Source organism: Triturus cristatus, chromosome 4_1, assembly GCF_964204655.1.
Source record: "Triturus cristatus chromosome 4_1, aTriCri1.1, whole genome shotgun sequence".
Lineage (NCBI taxonomy): Eukaryota > Metazoa > Chordata > Amphibia > Caudata > Salamandridae > Triturus > Triturus cristatus.
Window position 1 is genome coordinate 675,847,181 of NC_140585.1, and position 15,717 is coordinate 675,862,897.

A 15,717-nucleotide genomic window follows, 5' to 3' on the forward strand; every position below is an offset into this window, starting at 1 on the left:
TATAGTTAGAAGCTGTACTAGGTTGTTTACGGATCTTCTAATTTGGTACACATGCCCAGCTTTCAATTACATTATAGTTAGAATTTACAAGAAAATATTATTGAACTTGCAATAATAATTTGACAGAATGTTTATGCTTTATCTGCCTGTTTTAAAGATTGTTCGAAGGTTATAGCTTTCTAATAACTGAACTGACCGGTGTCTCCTCACTTAGTGAAAAGTGGCCAACTTTATTTTAATCTTGTTGGAAAACGAATTAAAAGACAATGCAAGAGCAGACTTCAAAACATTTTTATTATGCTATACATCACACTAAACAGCCTTACGGGGTGTTTTGTTAACGAATATTTGGAAATAAATATTCATAATACATTTAAAATGTACAATTTGTTTTGATAGGCAGTGTTCATAAAATCAAGCAGCAAAAATCTATATAATTTTCTATGAGATTGTACCTAAACTGTACATTGTTACATAGGCAGTATGAGCTAGATTCAGTGTTACATAAAACTCATAGAAACCATTACCTGTGCCAGGATTACAGCCACTGTTGCACATCATACAGATGGATGTAATCCATGTCTCTGGCATCAGATCATTGCTCTATTTTGTCTAACATTAAGTAATAATTTGTGGTACAAAACAGTTCAAATACAAAAACAAATTCTGTACTTCTGTATATATACAAATATATATTTCTCTTCATATTGTGATCTTTATATTAAAATACATCTTAATGCACCAACATTAAAATAAATAATATATTCTAGAGGAAAGAATCCTGAAACATTAAAAGGGAAGCATAACATGATGTTGCTGTCAATGTTTTCTTAAAAGTACCACATCTTTATATATACTAACATTTAGATTTGCAAACACACACAGAAAAGGGATTTACTGCTAAGGGGGTATTTTGGCAAGGCTACCCATAAGGATCTTTTTCCCATAAAGATGGGTTCTTTGCTGTATTCAAATTGCTAAAAACTCTACAAAAATGCTCTCTTTCTCACAGAGCTCTGGTCACTTTTTAGTTGTATGTTCCAGAAGGGCATATTTACACTTCCAGAAAGCCCTTAAAAATAATGAATCATCCTCAGTAAAGCAATGGCCATTTTTTTTTACACATTGCTCTGCATAAACATGGGTATTCTATGTAGCTATACCCGACAAAGCACTAACATGTTTACTAGGCTTAGGTGATTCAAAAATAAAATGTATGCATATATGTGTTTATGTGTGTGCTTTCATGAAGTCTTTCTTAAATTATAAATGCTTTCAAGGTGATAGTGAAGTGCAAATTGCAAACATTATTTACTGCTACAACTTGATATAGCATCATCTGACATTCATAGTACGGTAAATAATGCATTCACACATTTTTTGAAAACCAAGCTTTCATAATCTGAAACAAATAGGTATAAAATTGTTAGCATAAGCTTTGACTCCAGAGGTTACTTTACACACTGCATCTGCTATACTCTTCCACAAGCATATTATCCAATGTAACAATTCATGCTAATAGTGGAAGCATCAAACCGCTTTAAGACTTTGTCTTTAGAAGGCATCAATGCCATCCAACAGGGGACACTTTCATTAACACTTACAGTCATATACAATAAAGAATAATTTGTAGTTATGTGAGTTATTGTTCTCACATTATGCACAATTGATAAAATATTTTTTACAAAGGAGACCGGATTATGTCTAGCCAATTATGGCCAGATCAAGGAAAAGTTTTCCTGCTTAAAAACTCAAGATTTAATCATCACAGCTTCCTACATCATTATTTTTTCAGGACCTGTTCATATTGAAACTGGTGAGTTATGTATGCCAATATTCAAATGTGTTTGCAACATTGTTACAAAACATCATGGTAGGGTATTAGCAAGTGAACAAATTAATATTATTAGCTAGGAAACAGTATCCAGTTGAGGATAGTGCAGCAGTAATGGTAGGCAACAATTTTGAATGAACCTCGTCAGGCAAAATACTAACATCAGCAGATTTGCATTTTCAGATATATTTTCTGGCTTAAACTGGAAGCAATGCTCATTGAAACTTAGGGGTTTTTCAATTATTGTCTAGATTTGTAGTGCTCATGTGCTTGGTTCAATTTGTCTGGTAATTTATTTCCAAGCTTAATTCATCCCACAGAAATACACCACCCTGGTTATGTTACCTATGTAACATCCCGGGATAACAGTTTGTTTCACTTATGTGGTTCTCTTATTTGACTTTAGTGCCTTTGGTTTTAACTGATTTTATAGTATGGAGTTTAAAAGCCTCTCTCCAGTGCGACCCATAAATCATGCAGTCTGCTTATAGTGAGCCACAGGCCTTCATTTAATAAAGTTTGCGTGGGTGCTCAAGATATGCAATGCAAATTAGATCTACACATGCTGGCCTTTAAAATTGTAAATGACAACAATATATTTTGCTTTGCATTGCATCATGAGTGACAAGGCCACATTTAAATAAAAGAGGGCTATATTCATGTTATCAGCCAGTGTAATAAAGCCAAACTCTTCTTTGGCTCAAATTAGATGCACATTTCTCAATTAAGGAGACAATAGAAACAGTTGCAAAGGTAAAACAAAGAATACCATGTTATTATCTCCCATCATTTCCTTATTAAGCAATTTGGTTTTCATTTTCTTCAATAGTTGCATAGGTTTATCTGGTAAGTAAAAGTACATAATATTACAGTAATTTAGCTGCGAGCCTGTGAACACCATTTTGTATCCTAATGTCAGGGCTAGCAGAAGTATGTTTGCTTGTTCCATTTAGTGCATTGCTATCTTCACTAGATTTTTAGTTTATTGTATGTAAATTTCAGGGTCAAATACTATACCTAAGTTCCACATTTATGTAAATGATTTTGGAGTGTTTATGAAATGTGGCAATTGGACACTAGCTTTTTCCATTTTGTATTCAACTTTGCTTGATGTCTGCTACTCTTTTATGTTTTAATTCTACTATTCTAATTTTATAGTGTATTTGGGCATCATCGGCATACAAATGAATGTTAAGCCCTTTAAGTGGTCTTACATACATAACAATTTAGGCGCAACACCGAATCTTTTAGAACAAGGGTTTGAATGTTCCTTTTTTTTGTACCGTTCACATACTTTTAATGAAAAAGGATTTGAACAATGTCAGTGAAATGAAAATAAAACCTGCCAAATTCATAATTTTAATCAAGAGAATATTGTAACAGATAGTTCTGAATGCAGGTGTCTTCCCCTTTTTAGCGTACCCTCCGACAACTGTCTAATAATAATTGAAACTCAAGATGTTCATGAGTAATTTTGCTTGCACCCTTCTCCGTAACCTTGAAAAGTGTGAGTGCTTGTGAAATTGATCAATAAATATTTCACTAATCAATGTCTTAATTTGGCTATTTCAGGAGTAGGATTCTGAAAATATTATGAGTATCTTGATCACAGTCACTAGAGATTCATCAGCTGTGGTATCGTTGAATGGGAAAGACGAAGAGCCTTACTTTATGATTTAATAGAAAGGTAAGCAAACTCCATTGTGGAACTATAATTCCTCATTTCAAAATTATTTTTAGCAGACAATCCCTCAGCCTGTGTGTGGCATTTTTATTTCCTGTTTCATATTTCTACGTTCATAGGATCTAATTCACTTATTTCTCCCAATAATTATATTTCAATATTGTGAAAGGCATTGTCTGTTCAGGCAAATGCTTCCTTATAACTTTTCATGTCTCTAGAGGGGCGATCAGCTTGTCTTTTGGTCTAGAGTTCTTCTTCTTACTTCAGTTTTCCTAGCACTTAAGTAAATAGCGTTGCGTTTGACTTTTGTTGCTTGAGTCTTGTATGTAATGTATGTCTCAGGAAGGTTTCTTTACAGTGCTTCTCAGTTACTAGATGCCCTTAAGAATGTGGCAGTTATGACACTACCGTAGCAGTTTTAAAAATACACAATTTAGAGGAATTATTAAATACTCAGAATTGTTTTTCCATAATTAATGGAAGTCAGTTATTACAGGACATTCATCATAGCCTAGAATGTTCTTTATTGGTTTTTTCCATCCAATATGAACAGTTTCTAATGGACAACGCATATCTTCAGTAGTGCCATTCCGGCTTTCCACTTAGAACAGAGGTATTCTCCTGAAGTTCGAGCAGTGGTGTCCACGGAATTTGTTGTCTTGAGGTGGCAGTACAGAACCCACCATACATTATATTACTTAGACAACGTATTGTATTCAATTTAAAAAGTTACTTTTTAGCCATTTGTAAGGTAGTATTAAAAATTATACATAAACCTTTGGCAATTCACTAATTTAAACTTCCTAAGGCAGTGTACTAACTCCCCTCAACAGTAAAATCAATATCATACATTTTTAGTTTTCAATCAAGTACGATCAATAAGTCTATTTGATTTGGGTTTTCTCTGCAGGTTGAAAATTAGGAAAATGACTTGCCTCATTGATACAGTTTTTGTTTTTGTGCTACACAGAGATGGTAAAAGACTGTGGCAACAGAATACACATCTACTGAGGCAATTTACATCGAACTACAAAAGATTTCTAGACTACAGCAGCAAGTCATCTCAGATCATATTTGCTATAGCTTCATATTGGTGCATCTTTGACAACATTTGTGTGTATTCAACTGAATCTAGAGCTATACAAAGAAGTCAAAATCATGCTTGGCCTACAACAGATCTATAAAATGATGTGGCGTATTTGTACACCATGTAGTATTGTAGAAAAATGGTCAGGTTCGCAGGCCCTGAGTTTAATACGCAGTGCATCCTTCAGTTAGAGTACCTCAAAGATAAGTGCCCAGTGCTGGAGTGTGGCAGACATTGCAGATTCAACATTTTTAGTGAAATGTACCCTTAAAGTTTAGTTAGAGTACCTTCATCTAAAATGTACATATCAGAGTTTAACCTGTCAACATGCTCTGAGGGCACTCAAATGTACAGTGTCTTTAAGTCCACCTATGTGGCATAGAATGTGAATTTATAACACATCCCTGTTTTCATTGCAATGCAGCACTATGGCAAAATATTGCCAAAGGCATACATAAGAATGTTCTGCAGGTTAAGAGGAAGCGGAAACCCTGGTTGCTTCTCTTTGTGGAAACATGTCACATTCTTTCAAACAGAAGTACATTTTGCTACAAGATGGAAGACGCATGACATGTGAAAACTCCTCAGTTGTCTATGGATATGGAGCGAAGCATCATCCTTGGCTAAGAGGGAGTAGACTAGGATTGATGCACACAAGCCTATTATGGAGCATCATAAGAACATGCACAGTGTTTCCCTGCACATTTGTGATGTGTGTGTGTAAAGCTGTGTCTTATTAAAGAGTTGCTTGTACAGATTGCATACCAAGACAGAGTAGGCCCAAGGGGATTTGCCCCAGCAAAATGAGAAGGGCTATTGCATGCAATGGAGGCAGACATTCAGTAACCTGCTCCACTTCTAAGCTTAAACTTAGTAGCCAATGCAAAGCTGTGCATGCCTCTTGCTAGACACATTAACATTAACAATGCTTGTGTGTGGCTGTGAACAGCTCTGTACACCAAAATTGAGAACTTAATATTCAGCAAATCCAATTTTAAAGTCTTGTCTCTTGCACCTCTTCCTCCGTTTCCTCTTGTAGGGCAGTGATCTTTGGTCGTGACATGCGCTTGCTGGAGTTTCTGCGATGCAGTGGAAATAGCTTCATGCGATCTGACTGGCTGATAGCCTGCTTAAAGAAGCTCTTCTCATTCATCAGTTTCTGAATGGAGTCATATTGTCGAACTGTGTTTTCCTCTATCACCTGACACAGTATGTGAGAGAGATTGAAATTAGATTATAAATTCACTACTGACACACAGAGAGCATTACATCATTAGTTTCACTCATAAAGACAAAAGCATTGGCAGAACATTTTAATGTGTAATATAACATAATGTGGTGTTGTGTAATACAGAATGAAGCTATGTCATGGAATGCCTGGTCGTCACCATGGTATTTCAGACAGAGCAGTTGGCATCTGGCCCCCATTGAGATAGGCACAACTTTTCCCACAAACAATTAACTACTTCAACCCTACATTGACGTCAGTCCTCACTTCAAGATTTTGGTGACAAGGATGGGATCTAGGATTTCAAAAATCCTAATTTTGTGAGCAAAGGTTTTTCAAAATTTAAAGAGCCAAAGCAAGTATGTGACATACGGAAAAACTCAGTCAAATTGACAGATGTGAATTGGTGGAGTACTGCTCGCCTTGATCTAGAGCCCAGCAATTTTGGAGGTGGTTCTGCATGTGAAAACATGTGTGGAAAAAGTCTCAAAGGGATCACAGATAGTTCAGTGAGAAGAAGTGTACGTCATAAGTGTATTCCCAGGAAGCTAAAAGATTTTGTTTGGAAGTAAAGCTTACTATCATACAGTATTGTACTTTTGTTTTATATTTCATTGGGGCTCTGCTCAGGTGTTTAGTTTTTTTTTTAACAAGGAGGAAGTGGTGTTAGTAGGATGTTTTCTTCTCTTTTTATTATTTAGTTTTTGTATTTACAATGCTTTGAAAAAGGGAGAGAAGTGTGGTGATGCGTAATACAGAATGCAGCTATGTCATGGAATGCCTGGTCGTCACCATGGTATTTCATACAGAGCAGTTGTCATCTGGCCCCTGTTGAGAGAGACACAACATTGTTCACAAAGAATGAACTACTTCAACCCTGCCTTGGCCTCAGTCCTCAATTCACATAATCCCACATTATTTTCCCAAAAATATATCAAATGAAGTACAACCACAAGGAGAGAATTGGAGTAATAGAGATAAATGTAGAGATGTGGGAGGGTGATGGAACATCTGAGAAACTGAGAGTGAACAAAGCACAGACAGAAAGGAAAAATGTGAAAGGGAGAAATAAAGACCACAAAAAAATGAAAGAGAAATCTTAGAAAACAAGGGGAAGAAAAGAGAGAAAAATAAACCATTACATCATTACTGTAAACTAGAGAGAGATCATAAACTGTGCTGACATGTTGACAGCTTTTACAATTTTGGTTTGTTTACAAAGAATTCTTTTTTCTTTGTTTGCTTTATTTGTTTTATATCTTTAGAAATACCTATGCAATTTTCTTCATTTTGTGTCATTTTGTTATTAAATTATAAATACCCTTAATTACAAATCGTTCTTTGATGTTTATGCTCTTTATTTCTTAACTGTTGTTTTATTACACTACAAACCCTATGAATATGTCTCTGAAGGTCTGGTTTTCTGATAAGGCCAATCTATGATGAGATGAGAACTAAGAATATCATTAAGGAAAGGGCTGGATTATCCTCAGTCACAGCTCACATCAAGACACAGCAACAAACTCCAAATCATACTAAAATGCTCCCCAATTTGATTGAAAAGGCACTTTAATATCACAGTTCGGACATCCATCCATTTGGCTTTCAACAAATGAGATAGCAGTCTTTAAATCCATATCTCTTGTTTGCAATGGACTAGATGGCCAAATACTGGCCTATCTTGCCAAGTCAGTTGCCTCTTACCTTCCAACCACATGTTTAAGGTCCACCAGGCAAAACCTTCTGAACATATGATTAATCTGTTAAAGTAATTTTTGAATTTTGAAGTCCCTCCACGTGCAGAGCTCTTCACTGTGGAACTCCCTACCAAGAAATCTCAGTCATGACACCAGGACTCAGATTGATCAAGGGCTTCTGTTACCCTTGTGTCACAAAAGGCTACGCAAGTCCTTAAGTTAGATTTACTATGCCATGCAGAGCCACCTTTTGTGTAATAATGCAAGGCAGCACAAGTTGCTGCCTTGTGTAACTCTGTGTGGGGAAGGCATTCCATAGTGTTCCCACCAATCCACCCATTGTTTTTGGCACGTTCTCAGATTTATTAAGATAAGTAAACCTTTGGAATGCATCTAAATGCTACACCTTCCCACGTGAGGCGTAATGAGGAGAAATATCTTTATTTCTCCTCATTTCTTCCTCTTCCTACCTGTGCTGCATAAAGCAGCCCAGGTACAAAGAGGAACATGGCTTTGGGATTTGTTTTTGTGCAGGAAGGTGTCCCTTCCTGCACAAAAGCAATCCTGGCTATAAATCTTGCACAAGGGCTTAATTTGTAAAAAACAAAAGTGCCAGAGCTCTTGTCGGGAGGCTACTTCAGCTTCCGGCACCCATTGCCCCGTTCAGTGCTGTCAATGACAATACCCACACGACTACTATCACACACTACTAGTGTGATAATTCAGACTCTTCAAGGCCCCCAAAGCTGTATGAATGGCTTTGGCAGCAGGTACTATTGGTCATTTTTCTAATGTATGTTGAAAAACACCGTTTTTAGTGCTTATCTCTAAATTAATCAAACGGTGCCACCATGTAGCATACGTGGCAATGCCGACAAATAAGTGCTGATGCTAAGCACCGGAAACCACCAGCTTATATTAAGCACTGGCTGGCTCCCTTGCACCATGATGCAAGAGTGCCCGCGTTGCTACTTGGCAGCCACAAGTGCTCCAGCGCAGAGAAAAGGCAGAAATGCGCCATATCTTATTAATTATGGCACATTCCTGCTCTCGCCATTTCATGCAGTGCAGTAAGTTGTCTTGCTGTGTTTTGCTGCTCTCAAAACCTAATAAATCTGGGCCTTATTTTCTCAAATATAGGTCACTAACAGGCTAGCTGGTGAGATGTCTAAAACAGAGTATTGCTACATTATCCAAGTTTTCTAGACACAAATGTCTCTCTCTAAGGCTTCTACTTTATCATTATGGACAGATGAGGGCTTCCATCAGCTGGCTTTGATTTATTGTTTGCTCACTGTTGGGGGCGTACATCCATCAACATGAGCCTTTTACCTCCTCTATGTATTAGATCTCAAAACACTGAGACTAACACAACCTGGTTTGCAATGCTTTACGATAACCCAAATATATACAGACTTCTGTTTCCCATCAACCTACAAGTAAGATTCCCTACTATATATATATAATAACTTGGAATAGAACTCGTGAAATTAACAAGCACCTTCATGGAGTATGTATGGATGAGTTCCTTTCAGAATCTCCACAAGTTAGAGTAGCACTGTGAAAAGCTTGAGACTATCCAAAACGAAATAAATGAATTGAATGCCTGTTAGATCTGATATCCTTGGCAGAGTTGTCCTACAAACATTTTGCCTTCACTCCTCCTGTTTTACTGAATTTGTTTTTGTTGGCCTTAGGACTCTGTGTACTTTACCACTGCTAACCAGTGCTGAAGTGCATGTGCTCACTCCTCTTACATGATAAAATTGGCTCACACTCAACAGGCAAATTTAATTTACATATAGGTTCTTAGTAAAGTGTTATTACATGTCCCCAGGGCCTGTAAATTAAAGACTATTAGTGGTCCTGCAGCACTCATTGTGCCACCCTTTTAAGGAGCCTTTTTAAAAATGCCTCAGGTCTACCATTGCAGCCTGCATGCAGTTATAAAACTGCCATTTTTACCTGGCAAAATAGACCTTTTTTTTTCCAGGCTTAGATTTCCCTTTTATACATGCAAGTCACCCCTATGATAGGCCCTAAACAGCCCACTGGGCAGATGCATTGTATTTAAATATTTGGACCTTTACATTTAAGTTTTAGATGTCCTCGTAGTGAAAACCTCAAAAATGTGTTTTTCACTACTACCTCTATCAGATGATAACACTGGGTTATCTTTTACATTTAACCCCTTCAATGCCACGCCCTTTCCCCCTCCTGTGCCGGGCGTTGCACTAGTGGGTGGGGTTCATGACGAGATAGTCTCGTCATGGGCACAGCGCAACCGTGCTCCATGACGAGACTATGTTTGTTTTGGAACAGGTTTGGATGTCATATTTGGTGTCTAAAGAATTGTAACTTAAAATTCTCTTTAATGGTAAAGTCAGATTTTAAGTCACAATTCTGAAAATTTGACCTATAGAAAGTTTCCATTTTCTTGTCCTAACCATGTGGGGTCTGCAGCCTCTATCCTGGGTCACATGACTAGGAATAGTTGGCAGTTTGTCTTTGTGTATTCCTCCCAGACAGTGACACAAAGGGGGACTAGATGTTGGCAGTATGGGCCATCCTAACCTGATGGTAAGGACGAGCTGTCACCTACCACACTTCCTTTTCAAAGGGGCTGCCTCAGCACCACACACAAAGAACTTAATTCTTGTGACTCCAAACATCCTGAGACTAGGGCAGTGATTAAGGACATTTCAGAACCAGATGTGGCGGAAAGTCTAGAAGATTCTGCCACTTTAAAGCTGGTACCAGGTATAAATATTAGACCCTCAGTCCAAATCTTTAGTCCACTCCTCGACCTATGGATTCTAAGGAAGAAGAACTGCCCTGCTGCCAGAGGACTGCCCTGCTGCCTAAGGCCAGTCCTGCTGTCTGAGAAGGAAGACTGGACCTACTCCTTTCATCCCAGGCTACCTTTAGTGACTCCATAGATCAGTTGGCTGACCTTCTGCCCAGAAACAGAGGGACATAACAAGCTCTAGAGGACTCCCTACAACTGCCCAGCTGAACTCCTACAACTGAACCTGCAACTGGACCAGCCTGAGACTTGGTGGCCTCTGCAAGAGTGAGTCCTTGATCCCCAAGATGTGCCTCCCTAGGCCCTGAGCCTTGGATTGGCATCAGAGTGTATTCCTCTGAAGAGTAGGGACAAATCCTGAGGATTTTAGCTCTTCACGACCGAAACGGGCCCTTGCGCATCTGAATGGATTTCATTTGTATGGCCATTGTAAAAACATGAGAACTTTAACTTTGATATGTAATTATCAATGTGTTAGTTCGTTTACATTATTTATTTTTCATATAAGTGATCATTTAGGAAAGCAGAAACTATGGGCTTGATTCACGAAGGTAACTTACATGGAGTAATGTTAGGAGTGCGGAATTTCCGCACTTGGGGAGGTATCTTGAACTGCTTACTGTTGAGAATGCACAGTGCAGAGACTCCACCGTTAGTGCAGAGATTCCAGACTGGTAACTTTACCTTTGAGAATCGGGTCCTAAGTGATTATTTAAAGTTAACCCTTTCCATGCGTCCGACGAAACAGTGTGTGTATGCAGAGGAATGCCGGGGGCCGTCCGATCCACGCCCACTCATTATTTCGCCCACACCACGGCAGAATTCGCGCCACCGTCAAGGACTTAAACAAGTACATATCACTTGAAAACTTTGCTATGTAGAAGATTATTTTTTCACATATAGTGTTAAACCGAGTAATGGCATGACAGCAAGTCACTATTTGACAGCCTGAATACACACCACATAATCTAGCCCTTGAAAGAATTGCAATGATTCCTAGAGGTGGAAACTAACATATTCACAATACTGTTTACTGACCACAAATCACATACAGAAAAAAGAAACAAACAAAAAAATACCAGAATAGGTGCAATTTATGATTAGTATAATGACGAGTTAGTTATACAGTCCTTTTTGATTATAACTCTTTATTAGCTATTCTTATGTTAGTATGATGGAAAGAGTTTCCATTTACACTTTCAAACAGTATATGGAGCAGTACACTTGTGTGATGCTTATACCAATTATCTACAAATATTAACAAGTGCAAGCTGCATTTTTATGGAACAATTACATATAAACATTGAAACCATAGTTTGAAACTTGTACACCCAGTGTTCATGTTTTTTCCATCCAATAGTGTGCACCCTGTACTCGAGTCGTATCCCACCCTCAGAAGGATGTGTCTGTGCCCGTGTGGCTGTCGTGCCAGTAGTTGATTAATGTAAGCAGAGCCCTCCCAAGCATCCCATACTATAGTATCTCAGTAGTGTATATGGTTCATTCATAGGGCTCCATGGGTCATCAGGCCTTTGTGTAGTTCTTGTGAGAGGATCAGTGTAATATCCTACTTTGGAGTGCTTGGTCCATCTTTTGGGGGATATGCTGTCTGACTTAGCCTACGGAGCTAACAGTTGTGTATCCCATTTAGTAATTGAGGCTCCCCTTCCCCAGCTGTTGCTGTACAGGAGTCAAAATGCTGATGTACAAGGTGCATCACTTTAGCAATTCTTGGAGCTATCGCAACGCTGGGGGCACTGTAAGCGCCTCCCAGTTCATCGCTATGATTCACTTCCCAAGGAGTAGGGCTTGGTCTATAAATTTGGAAGTGGGTTTGGCTTTCAAAGGTTTAGTAAATCTTTCCAGTAGACACACTTCTGCAGTAATGGGCAGGGGTCTCTCCATTAGGTCCATCAATATGCTGAGCAGGGACCTCCAATATGAATGAATATGGGTGCAATCCCACACCATATGAAAAAAGTCTGCAGAAGCAGTCTGACATCTGGGGAATCACCAATGGGTACCCTTTGTACATTTTGGTCTGTCATTCTGGGGACAGATATGTACAGTATAGGTAGTTGAGTTAAATCTATTTGAATCAAGGGTACCTATTCACTGTTTTGTTATACTCTAGTATTCGTACCCATTCCTTGTCAGAGATGGCTTTTTCTACCATAAGGTCTTCAGATCATTTGTGGGCATGCAAATTGTAGGAGGCAGAGATTTGTGTATGCAGGTTACCAGCTTTCGCTGGCCAATGCTTCTGATCTCTTTGGTTCTGACTCACCCTCTCTCCGGGTTTCTGTGATCACTTTCTGCAATCCCTTGTATGTCAGGAATTGGCTTAAGTGTAATCCCTAGTCCTCTACAAGATTCTCAAATGCGACAAGCGGAACCTCACTATATAAGCAGCGGCGGTTTTCTGTAACGGGCGGGCGGGCGGCGCCCTCCCTTTCGTGATCGCTGCCCGCCCGTCGCCTCGCTCGGCAGCTGCGCTGCATTTCAATTTAAAATGAATCACAAGCGGAACGGTGCGCACGCGCCCAGCCTACCTGCCAGTGCCAGCACAGTCAATTACATCGAAGTCCTGCTGCTGCCTGCTTGCGACGCTCGGAGTCAGACTCCAGCGTCATTGCATCACGCAGGCCAGGCAGCAGGGCAGGCACAGAATTCATGCAGTGTGTGGGGCAAGTTTGTGACACATGCGCTCTGCGCATGTGTCACAAAAAGAAACTTTCGATCTACCGGGCGGACATAATGTCAGCCCGGTAGTTATATTGACAGCCCAGTTAGGGCCCGCGGCCCCTCCCACTTATGACGCCAGTAAGGTGTCAATTCCAGAGCAGCCTCGGGCGGGTACTGTATAAGCCCGAGGCTGCATTAGTCACCACGTTGCCCTGCCTCACCCCTCCCTTTCACCAGTCGTCACTGGATGGGGTGGGGTCAAGCATAACTGATCCCACCCATCTCTATGACGAGTTGGGAAAGGTAGGGGTTTTTTTATTTTTCGTTATTACAATAATGATTTCCAGCATTATTGTAATAACTTAATATAAAGTGATTAAAAAAATTATAAACTCACACACATTTCCTTGTGTCACAGAGTCATGAGACTTAACTCATGACCCTGTGAGGTGAAGTCACATGATACATGCTGCTTTCACTTTCAGTTCCACTGAACCAGCAGCAGCTCTGATTTGAAGGTGGCAGGAGCAGGTCCAGAGACGCACAAAGCACACAGCAACCAGCATCGAGGCCATCAACTAGCTGACTAAGACAGAAGCAGCTGCCTGATAAGGTAAGTGTGAAATAATAATTTTGTACTTTTAATTTTTTGTGCAATGTTTGCATTGTTTAAATATGCTGCTTTATATAATTATTTTAGCATATTGCCCAGTTGGTTGACCAGGTCTAGTATAATGCTCATGAGTGCATTAAAAAAATATAGCAAGGGTTAAATTTGATATTAACCCTTGCAAGTTTTTTAAATGCACTCTATGGGGCAGATTTATGAGGGACTTGCGCCCCTTTTACGCCGCTGCAGCGGCGGCGTAAACCCTGCGCCACGTTGCGCCACATTTACATCGTGACGCATCTATGGAGATGCATCACGGTGTAAAGCCCTGCGCCACGTGAAACCTGCGTCAGGTTTCACGTGGGCGTTTCGACTCAGGGGGGGGCGTTCCGTCGCAGGAACGCCCCTGAAAAGTGACTCAGCGAAATCTATAAGATTTCACTGAGTCACTTTCCCAACGCTGATGCGTCAAAACCCTGCACCTGCTTGAAGCAGGCGTAAGGCTTGACGCACCATGTTAGGGATAGGGTAGGTTGGAACAGTGCTGGAGTTGCGTCGCGCTTGCGACGCAACTTCATCACTGCGCCAACCTTACGCTGGCAGATGCGTCACGTATCTGCTTGCCCTTGCGCCACGATGCACCGCATTGTAAATGCGGCGCATCTGCGGTGGCGCATGGGCAAACTTGCGTGACGCATCTTCCCTGGCGCATCCATGCTGATTTGCAGGGATGCGCCAGGGAACATAAATCTGCCCCTATGTCTGATGCAAAGCGGATCATGTAATATGCAGGTGACAATATTTTTACTTTATGTTGCCAGATAAGTGGGTCACTGCTTTTAACACAGAGATAGTTGTTATCGACAGTTCATAAATCGTAATCCTTCTAATATAGCACAGTGAGCTATAAACAACATGCAACTCTTACACCTTGTGTCCCTCACTCACTTATGTAACACAACCTGTACATTCATTTACACACTCATTTTCATAAAGCGCAACTCCTTACCCATAAGTGTTTCAAGCAGTTTGGGGGTGAGGGGAGCGGGTGAGAGGAGCTGCGGTTCAGTCGAAGAGCCAGGTCTTGAGGTCCTTCCTGAATTGGTCCTTCCTGAATTGCGGACGTAATGGTGATTGCCGGAAGTGGACAGGCAGGGAGTTCCAGGAGTTAGGAGAAGGATCTTTCTCCAGCAGTGGTCTTGCTGATACGTGGTATGGTGGCCTGGCCCAGTTGGATGGAGTGGAGATGTCTGGTGTATGTGTAGAAGGAGAAGTGGTTGTTGAGGTATCAATCCATCATGTGTTTGTTAAACGCGACTACTCACCAGTAAGGGTCTCAAGGAGGAGGGGATGTGCAGGTTCCAGTCCATCAAGGAGGGGGTCTGTCGAAAAGCCAAGATTTTTAGGTTTCGCGTGAAGATGGGAGTGATAGTGTCTAAGGTGGAGCGGTAAGGCATTCCAGGCTCTGGCCGCGAGGAAGAAGAAGGAGCGGCTTCCCGATCTGGTTTTTCTAGCACGGGGGACAATGGCGTAGGAGAGCTGGGCTGATCGTAGGGCACTTTTGGGTGAGTGGAATTTGAGTCGGCTGTTTAGGTATGCTGGTCCGGTGTTGTGGCGGGCTTTATGTGCGTAGGTGACAATCTTGAAGGTGATTCTAGCCTCAATGGGGAGACAGTGGAGTGTGAGCAGGTGCTGGGAGATATGGCAGTGTCTTGGCAGGTTGAGGACCAATCTTGCGGCGGCATTCTAGATGTTTTATAGTTTGCGGGAAAGGTTTTTGTTTATTCCGGCGTAGAGTGCGTTGCCGTAGTAGTATCTGCTGGTGATGAGGGCGTGAGTGACGGTATTTCTGTGCTTGAGGGGGATCTATTTGAAGGTCTTAGATAGGAGGCAGAGGGTGTGAAAGGAGAATGCAACGGAGTTGACCTGGCGGTCCATTTTGAACTCGGAGTCCAGGATGATCCCAAGGTTGCGTGCGTGGTCCATGGGTGGGTGGGCTTCTGAGGGCGGGAGCCACTAGGTGTCGTTCCAGGCGTCGGGGTGTGGGCCCATGATGAGTACTTCTGATTTGTCAGTGTTGAGTTGT

General features: G+C 40.7%; 1 protein-coding gene across 2 annotated transcripts in view; it reads right to left on the reverse strand.

Annotated features, from left to right (window-relative positions):
* Positions 1-275: 275 nt before the first annotated feature.
* Positions 276-15,717, reverse strand: part of CFTR (CF transmembrane conductance regulator) — an 880,902-nt gene continuing 865,460 nt past the window's right edge. For both annotated transcript variants that reach the window (XM_085653127.1, XM_085653128.1), the window contains one exon: positions 276-5,806. In XM_085653127.1, the coding sequence (XP_085509253.1) occupies positions 5,600-5,806 (207 nt within the window). In that variant the 3' untranslated portion in view covers positions 276-5,599. The remainder of the gene's footprint in view (positions 5,807-15,717) is intronic.